The 10063-nt window shown below is 36.0% G+C and overlaps 1 protein-coding gene across 2 annotated transcripts; it reads right to left on the bottom strand.

Annotated features, from left to right (window-relative positions):
• Positions 1–228: 228 nt before the first annotated feature.
• LOC124374528 (zinc finger MYM-type protein 1-like) lies at positions 229–4288 on the bottom strand. 2 transcript variants are annotated; one of them, XM_046832732.1, is made up of 3 exons: positions 3533–4288; positions 2761–2930; positions 1141–2537 (listed from the first exon to the last, which is right to left on the bottom strand). In XM_046832732.1, the coding sequence occupies exons 1-3, from the start codon at positions 3708–3710 to the stop codon at positions 1959–1961; spliced, it is 927 nt and encodes a 308-aa protein (XP_046688688.1). In that variant the 5' UTR covers positions 3711–4288; the 3' UTR covers positions 1141–1958. The 2 variants fall into 2 exon arrangements, with proteins under 2 accessions (XP_046688686.1, XP_046688688.1); XM_046832730.1 differs by having other exon boundaries at positions 229–2930.
• Positions 4289–10063: the final 5775 nt, after the last annotated feature.

Genomic DNA, 10063 nt, shown 5'->3' with positions numbered 1-10063 from the left:
ACATAAGTGCTGATGTCTTAAAACTTTTTAGTCTCTTCTTAGGCCTACATCCAAGCAATGTAGTTTAGTAGATAAACATACAAGTAATATCATTAATTATGTAATACCTTTGAATACACAATAAATTGTATATTTATTTATGGTGTTTATGGTAATACTGGTAATACCATTAATTATATATGATCAATGGTGGTAATACCCACTCATTCTCAAGTTTAAAATTGCCCAACTAGTTTGATAGTGAGAATGCAACTGAACTTACTAAAAAGACTTTCTTCTTGACTTGACACTAGCAAAAACATCAATAATTCGGTCAAAATCTATTTTTCGGGCTCTGTCATTTTCAATAGACAAAAGAGCCAAATCAGTGAGACGTTGTTGGGACATGGAGCTTCGCAGGTAGTTTTTGATGAGTTTTAATTTTGAGAATGATCTCTCTGCTTTGGCTACTGTCACAGGGACTGTGAGGTACATAAAGCATGCTGTTAGTACATCCGGGTAGGTTGATGCTAGGGAACTGTTTTCAATGAGTAGGAGATTTGCAACTTCTTTTACTTCTTTGAAATCCTTTAATTTGGATTGAAAAGCATTCCTTACTGTTAAAATCTGAGCTTTGAACAATGGCGTTACATCATCTGAAAATCTGCTTACAAAATTATCAGCTTCACAACGCAGTTCTTCATCTGAACATGAGGCCAGGAAAGAAGGGTGAACAATTTTATAGGCATCAATCACTTGCTTCATGCCTTTAAAACGGTTGTCAATTTGTGACACTATAGTATCAACCATTGGGAAGAATATTGTCACTCTGAAATTGCTTTTAGGATCTGTCAGTCTTTGGTCTTCACAAAGTTCATCAAAGTGCTTTTTTACCTTTCTTGCACGTTGGCCAATAAATTCATGGGTAATCGTAATCCCCCATTTTGAACATACTTCTTCTGCTTCACTACAGACTTCTTCAAAGGACCAACGAAGTTCGGTTACTTTCAATAAAGCATTGCCTAGGAGATCGTACGCTGTCATTAAATCAATAGATTCCGTTTGCAAGGATTTTGAGGTAATGTTTATTTCCCCTAATATTTTGCACTGGACAGTCAAGAGCAAAACAAAACTAAAAGATTCTAACCTTTTTTTGAGCCCCTCAGCTTCATTCCTTTCCTTTGGCTTTTTGCTTGTCAAAATTATTTTATTTAAGGCTTTCATTACATCACCGAACCTTTCCTTTAAAGCGTACACAGCTTCATATCTCCCTGCCCAACGTGTAGGGTTTAAAGTCTTTAATGTTACCTTGTCTTTAGGAACAGGAGCCTTCGGATTCTCTGTACAACCAGAAACGACTTTTAGTTCTTGCCACCGAACAATGCTGTGGCCAAAAAAACTGTAAATATTTTGCACCGTCTCAAAAAATTGTGCTATTTCTCGATTGCATTCAACGGCATCTTTAAGAACCAGATTCAAATTATGGCTGGCACAGTGAATGAAATAGGCATGGGGTGCAAGTTCTTGGATTCTCTTTTGTACTCCATTATACACACCACTCATGACCGATGCACCATCGTATCCTTGTCCTCTGCATTTTGTTATGTCAAGGCCTTTTTCTGAAATTGATTTTATGATGACGTCTTCTAGCCCCGAAGCGGTTTGGTCAGTAACTGCTGTGAAAGATGTAAACGTTTCACAAATTCTCAACTCACAAGGTCTTCCGAGTTGGTCATGGTCAATCTTTACATAGCGAAAAACTTCGCTTAGCTGATCTACTTTACTTACATCTTGTGTTGTGTCGTAAATTATGGAGAAAAAAGGCGCACTCAAAAGCTCTTCTTTAATTCCACTAAGCACTTCACTAGCCATCAGAGAAATAATTTCATTCTGAATTGTTGGACTGAGATAATTAACAGTACCACTTGGCCTTGTAATTAGATCTTCTAGGATAGTGTCATATTTTGACAGCAATTCAATCAATGATAGAAAATTACCTTTATTTCTATCAGTGATATGCCAACTGTCTCCACGAAAAGGAAGGTTGCCAACATAAGGGAGACATCTAAGACCCTCTTCAAAACTTTCCTCCAAAAATTCCGCTCCTCCTTCAAACCTTTTTCTAGTGCATCGTCTATTGAGCCATGACGTCGCCATTGCTCATAAACCAAGCAGGAATCAGCATGGTGCTGTGAATTCTCATGTGTCTTTATGCGATCAGACAAATGTTTCCAGTCCCTTAATCCTAAATCCCATCCTCCTACAGGTCCGGGAAACAACCAGCAAGGTTGGCAATAAACACAATCCAATTTGGACGAATAGCACAACCAAGTTCTTTTCAGTTTGAGCCCAGACTTTGACTTCAGGGTAAAATAATTGTCTGAAAAGGACCTACCTTGTTTTCCATCATATGGAAATGGGCCAACTGGTTGATAGGGTCCTAGTCCTAATTCAATAATTCGTTTTTTCACCTCTGGATCGATGATCTGGTCTGGAAAATGGGGTTCTCCGGTGTTTAAACAAGTTTCATTAATTTTATTCGTCCGGCTACATTCCACCTGTAAGTAGATTGCAATGCATTAGTATTTTTTTCTTACAAACATGATCATAACAATAGGGACTTACTGTAATTCCATGTTTACATGGAAGTAATACTGTTTACTTCCATGTAACCATGGAATATTTTATCGTAGGGATTCCATGTTTAGGGCGATAAAACAGCATATGTTGTTATGTTGAAAAATATAATATAAGTATTCTGTACTTGGCATGTCTACTTACTTGATCATTTACGCCGATCAGTTCACTGCTTGACGTAGGACTTGTTGGAGGTTTGGCACAATTTTCTTGTTGATGCCCTAGCCCTAGGCATGTTACTTCTTCATCAATACTTTCTTCAGCGTTATCTTGAGCTGTAACTTCCTCTTCAATCTCATTTCCTGGGACTGAGGCTGCAATAAAAAATAGCAAGTCAAAATAACATTAAGTTACATATAACATATAATTTAAAGCCAATTTTAATAACATTGTAAAGATATAATAAACATATAAAATATATAAAAATATATAAAAAAATATATAAAAAAATATAAAAAGAGTAGATACATGGCCTCATAAATAATGAATGTGCAAGCGAGTGTGGTGCATTTTTTACATCATATTATCACAAAAAGATATAAAATTACTATGATAGATATTCATGCTGTGCTGCTGTGCATGTATAAACAAATAAAATACCTACACAGAAAGAAGTAGAAACCAAAGGAATCATAAAAATCACATAAAAAATTAAATGACCACTACACAATAGTAGGTAATATGTAGCCTATATATGACTAGTGATAAATTCACAAACAAACATTGCTTATTAGATTAGAATAGATTGCAGTCTGAGTCAGACACAGTGGTCTAAACTCAATCAAACATCCAAACTCTAGTTAAATTTTAACACAGTTAATTTTAACATAGTTAAATTTTAAGATATTAATTATATAGTTATTGGCCAAGCTAATTAATTAGGCCTAAATACCGTATCTAAATTCAAACCACTCACCAATTATTGGTCTAGTTTCAGTACTAGATGTAGATGTGACATTAGTACTTTTAGTTGTAGTAGTACTAGTAGTAGGACATAACCAAGCAGATAGGGTGGAAGAACACTTTGAAGCATCCTCTTCTCTTTTCTTCTTGTCTTGCCTTTTCTTTGCCCCACTTTGATAGCTTCTTTTCATTTTAACAAATACAAGAATAAGAATACAAATTGTATAACACTTTAACACCGTAACAAACGAGTAACGGACGAACGCCAAAACGTCAGTTTTTGGTGTTAGTTTACCATCAACATAACATAACCTTATCCGGGCTGTCTGTCACTAGCTCACTAGTCGTAGTCACTCTCACTGTCGTCTGTCAGCTGTGGCAGAGGCAGTCGGCAGACGGAGCCGTCTACGTCACGTCGACGTCAGGACGAGTTTATTACTGTTGGGGATGGGGGAGTAAGGTGAACTAAAAGTGCAAACTGCATTTCTTTAATTGCGTAACAACTGACAGGCTGATTGATAGTCTGTCTATTTTTGTTACGAAATCTCTGTGAGAACAATATCTGTCCATTATTTTATATTGAAAAGCTATTTAAATATTTTTTTATAAAGACATTTTGATGATTCGATGAAATATCCCTACGACCCTACAGTAATCAATAAATTTCACATAAACTTTAATTTCATTTTCAATTTTTCCACCTTCATTTGGGGGCCCCCCCTGGCCGGGGGCCCCGGGGCAATGCCCCGGTTGCCCCAGCCTAGCTACGGGCCTGCCCCATCCTCAGACAGAGGTCAAAGTCAAGCGGTCTAGAGATAACGTGATTGCAGAGTCTCGCCGCCCGTTCAGCTGGTACGTCGCTTTGTTGTACTTCCGTGTTTTACCCCTACATTTCTCCAAACACAAAAATTCAACAGAAACAAACATTACCAAACAAAAACTAAACTCTTTATTGAAAAAACACAAAAAAACTTGTTTTTATTCTTGATCACACTCCGCCACCCAAATTGCGAGTGCCTCCGGCCATCAGCGCGGGCTTCGGCACTGCCCCGCGCTGATGTCAACGAAAGAAAAACATCCCTCGAGATAGTACCTATCAGTAAAATATAAAATTCTAGAGGGGCTGATCAGAAATATAAATTGAATTGTAATGGAAAGGCAATTATGTACCGTGAAAAAAACTTAAATAATCATGTGGTGCCGCGCGGCCTGCAGTAATCGGGATTCTCGAGAAAGATAAGATAACAGCGACAACAATACCGATCACAATACCTGGAAATGCTTGTTGATTGATGGAATGTTAGTTCTGTTACTCAACTACATCGTTTTATAACGTTCTAAGTTTAATGAAAGAAGTTTTTTGTAATTAAAGAGTTGTTTTTTCTTTCTATCATGTTTCTTTCTATAAATTTATATTTTTGTGTTCTTCATACTGGTGTGGTCGGTATAATCCCAAAGTACCAGAATAGGTTTATATAATTTAGAAATATTTTAGTTTTAAAGGTTGTTTGGTTGGCCAACATGACTGTTTCCTCCACAGGTATTTCTTGTTTGTTCCATAGTTCCATTGCACATTTACCCATCATCACCCAAGTGGACACTGGTGATAGTGATAGTTATTTATTTACAAAACAACTAAGGTTATTTTTTACCATCGAAGGAATGGACAATCAAACTAACACTGTCAATCCTGTTCAACCTTGATCGGAGAGAAAGAGAAACTCTGAAAAATGGAAGAGATCTACTGAGAAAATAAAAAGGTATCTTTGTGATTGTATTTTAGGTTAGGCATTAGTAGTTCGGGGACAAACGTGTTAACATACCGAGTATTGTTTTGATGTTCATGTATTTTGACAACTTCTGTCTTAACATAACATTAAATAGTCTAAGGAACCTATTCCAATTGAACTTTACCTAATCATAACCTTTTTGTTCTAGTACGCTTTAGTAGAAATTCTGCACCATGTGAATTGAATCTATTGTTTTAGATATCGTTAAAAAGGACTTCCAAAAAACCCTGCTTGTATCCACAGAGGGACACATCAATTCGAATACAACCAACTGAACATGCAAGACGTTAGAAAGTTTCATAATAAGTATTATGAAATTTTCAAAAATGAAAAGGACATTAAGGAAAAACAAAACTGTTATATTTTAAGATACATAACAATCAAAACTCCAAAGAGGTTAAGACGTAGGGCACAGGATGGATCTAGGAAAAGTCTGAAGCTAAGTATTATGTTCCACGATATCGCCAACAACAAGCAGGAACAGTCTTAGTTCAAGTATGTCAACAAACATTTCGCTCTATATTAAATGTATCAAAATCACGAATCCAGAGACTGCTATAAAATTAAATGAATGACATAGGATTCACCCCTAATAAAAAAGAGGTAGTGACCGAAAAACAGTTTTCTTTTTTTTCTAAAAGACAAAGTGTTAAAGCTTTATTGGAAAAACTTGCAGCATGCGAATCACACTACCCAAGGGCATAGTCTAAGCGCCAGTACCTTCAAAGAGACTTGTCAGTACGAAAGCTTTGGAGAATGTACTCGTACAACAATCAGGACAACTTAGATGTAGCTCTCAAGGTAAAGTATGGCTTTTTTAGGGATATTTTTGTATATGACTAAAATGTTAGCTGCGGTACTTCAGCTAATGATAAGTGCTCACGTTGCATTCAGTTAAAAGAAATGCTAAAAGTGGCTGAAACTCTAGAGGGAAAATGATCTTATGATTCCTTTGAGCGTACACAAATTGAGAGCAAAAGTTGTTTTTAATGCTCTTCAAATAGATGTTAGCACCTATGTAACTTACTCGTTTGACTGCCAAAAATATGGTGCCACAAAAAATACCAGACCAACAATGTTACTTTATTAGACAGTTTTATGTCTACAATTCCACCATATGGGAGGGTTCTTCAAAATCCAAACAAAACATAGAAAGCACATTCACATACACTTGGAATGAGATCCAAAGTGAAAAGGGTCTAATGAGATTATAACTTGTGTTTACGATCGTCTTAAAAACATGACATTTGAACCAGGACAGTCAAGTATCAGACTGTTTGCGGATGGCTGTGGAGGCGAAAACACGAACTCCATATTAATAGAGATGTTAAGCAAGTGGCTCCTTCAAGATGCGCCAATACAGGTCAAAAGTATGTCCATATTTTTTCCAACACCCGGCCACTCTTACCTGCCTCGAGATAGAGTGTTTGGCCGCATTGGAAAACGTGTTAACAAAATGGACACTATTACTAAACCTGAAGAATGTCATGAGGTATTTTCTGAGTTTGCTACGGTCTAAAAACCAGAGGATGGTTTAGAATTGTTTACTGGAAAAACACTGTCACACAAGTTACGGAAAACCAGGAAAATAGCATTTTAAATTTGCTCTAACAAAACGATTCATTTTAAATCGAAATAAAAGTGGAAACGTTCTGATAAGAGGGGAGTTAGCTTAAAACTGCAACACAGGCACATCGAAAACTGTAACACTGCCAAATAAAAATCTTGGTCAAATCGGTTAAGAAAAAATTGCTTTAGGCTAAAAGCCCAAGCCTGCAAAAGCTAATAATGCAAAGAAACTCCTGGAAAAAAACTTTGAACCAAATTGGAATAATAGGCAAGATTTGGACTTTTTTATATAAACTCGCCCTAACCACCGAAGGACACAGAGAGGAGACTGAAGTAGAAGGTAGTAGAAGTAGAAGTAGAGACAATTACTTTATTACTTGAGCGTGGAGCTCAGAAATGGTGTCAATATAAATAACAAATTTAGTGCACATTAAATCAATTGCAGTGTTAGTGCTCAATTTAGGTTAAAGTCTGTCACAGCGGGCGATAAATGCACTCTTGCTGTAAATTGGGTCCTTTAGCTACCAGCTAAGGAGTCTTCTCTTGAGAAACTTGGGATTACCTTTTTAATTCCTGCTGGAAGATGATTAAAGATCTTAACCACGACATATGAAAGCTTCTTTGAAAATCTTGATGTTTTGTGCACGGTCAAATTGGCAACATTTCTGGTCTTGTGCTGGTTCAAATGTTCATTTCTCAGTATATTTTGACCACTAGCGAAGGCGACGACCTCACATATATAGATGGACGCTACGGTTGGAATACCAAGGGTTTTGAAGGTGTGCCTGCAACTCTCTCTCAGCTCAAGATCTCCCAGGATCCTCACGGCACGCTTCTGCAGGACGAAAACCCGTTAAACATTTTATTTAGAAGCGTCACCCTAGCATATTATCCTATACTTGATGTGTGCCTCTATTTTTGCGTGGTTTGATGTTCGCGTGGCGAAAGAAGTAGCGACATTCTTTATACGTCTTAGTGCAAAGATCGAGAAGCTGAGTTTCTGGCAAAAGAAGTTTATGTAAATATCCTAGCGGAGACTGTTATCCAGGATCACACCGAGGTGTCTAGTCGAGTCTACAATTTGGATACTTCGTGGGCATTAAAATTAAGTTTTGAGATTTCCGAAGGAAAGCTGCAAGGCACAATTCTAGCATACTTGAGCAAATTTGAAAAAAAATCCTATTTCAAGTGAAGAATTAATTGATTTTGACAAAGGGTCAATAATATTAGATGAACACTGAACCATACCAAGTACAAAGAAATCACCTAAAAATCTTGAGATTTTTTTTATTTGAATATATTTTTTATAACAGAAGCCAATTCGTTTGGAGTGACAACATCATGGATGATTACAATCCAAATAGAAATGTTAGAATTTTTCTTAAATGAGGTTTCATCAACAATATTAGAAAAGAAACGGTTATTATATTATACTTACTAGTTTCAAATTTGCACAATAGAACAACCCACATAACTAACTAATATTTGACGTTCTTTTATGTTAAGGCAATCAACTAGCTGTTTTTATAAACGAAACAAAAACATAACATTTATACAAAAGCACACTAAACTCTGCATGGAATAATAAATCCCCACTTGTTAAAAAAGAATGTATATTAGATTTATGAACTTAATATTATAATTTAACATTTTAAATTTATTAATCTATAACATAGTGATTTGTTAATAATTTTAAATTAATTTCATCTTTCTCTCCACCAAAGCGACATAGACTAGAAGAACAAAGAATATTGGGAGTGACGTTGTGATGTTTTAGAACTTTCGTCTGTGTTTTTATAAATAATAATTTTAAAGTCTCTGATTTTTAAGCTCTCTAAATGGATTTTGTTTATTTGAGACCAGTGGCATAGCCTAACAAATTTCCCCTCCTAGGGTTGTGATAAGTGGAGTGCCCCAAGGCTCGGTGCTGGTCCCTTCTCTCTATTGTGATAATCAACGACTTGTATTAACGCGCGACTGGGGGAACTGTGTTGTTTGCGGACGACAACACAAGTTTATTGAGCGTATACTCTGATGTTTTGGGGGTTAAAATATCATCTGTTCGGGGCCTACTTGGACTGGCATCTGAGTGGTTCGTTTGAACAAATTGACACTCAATGAATCCAAAACCCAATTTGTGACTTTTCCCTTGTCCCGGGATGTACCGTTATTACATCCATTGAAACTCCTAGGCTCCACCCTTGATCATGGGCTAATCCGGAACTTGTAAGTGGATGTGCTGGTTGTCAGGCCGAGTCGGGCTGTTCCTCCTTAGAATGTTATCTAATGAGCTCAAATCTGAGCACGTCAGAACGGCCTACTATGCACTTGTTTCGTTCTCTTCTAAACTGTGACATTATGTTATATGGCCACTCTGCACACACGCATAAAGTACTGCTGGTAACTTTAATAGTAGAAAAGACACACACACACACACACACACACATCAATGTTTGACTTTCTAAAAATTTGAATTCTTTTCCTGTTGTAGGTTTTAAGCTTTTCAATTCCCTACCTGTTGAGATAAGGTCTTTGCCAAAATCCAAATTTACAAGTGTAGTATAGTCCTGAGTAGTAATTCACCTTTTGTATATTTATGTATATTTTTCACTGGAACCCCCTAATTTGAAAACCTGCACATGATAAGTACTGTATGGTTTGATTTTGTTTTACTTCAAGTGTGGCTTTTGCATGGACTTGTTTATTTTTAATCTATAAGAATACTTGTACAACTTAGATTAGCATGTATGCTATTGTATATTTTATACTGAATGGCTGAATAAATGATTTTATTTAAATACTAAACTGCCACTCATTCTTTCTTGGATTCAAAAATGAATCAGTGGTGTGATATTTTTATATACTAATCACTCAGAAGTCACAGACTGTTGAACAATATAAAATAATAACTCGACTCAACATATAATATCAATATATCGTTTTTTGATAGATTTGCAATAATTATTTCATTACTTAAGCACAATAATTATTTTAAATTACTTCCAATTTTACCACATTAAAATTATGTGCAGAAGTTAATTAAATAGATGAAAGAGAGTTTTAAACCCTTAAAAGTAAACCTACTATTTTTTATACACTGAATTTACAACATGACAATATATTTAGTATAGTGTCTTTATATAATGTGTGACTAATTTAACTCTTCTTTCCAGCCAGAGCCTTGT

The sequence above is a fragment of the Homalodisca vitripennis genome, unplaced genomic scaffold, assembly GCF_021130785.1.
Source record: "Homalodisca vitripennis isolate AUS2020 unplaced genomic scaffold, UT_GWSS_2.1 ScUCBcl_8801;HRSCAF=17059, whole genome shotgun sequence".
NCBI lineage: Eukaryota > Metazoa > Arthropoda > Insecta > Hemiptera > Cicadellidae > Homalodisca > Homalodisca vitripennis.
The sequence above is the reverse complement of the archived record's forward strand: the minus strand, read 5'-3'. Positions and strand labels throughout refer to the sequence as shown.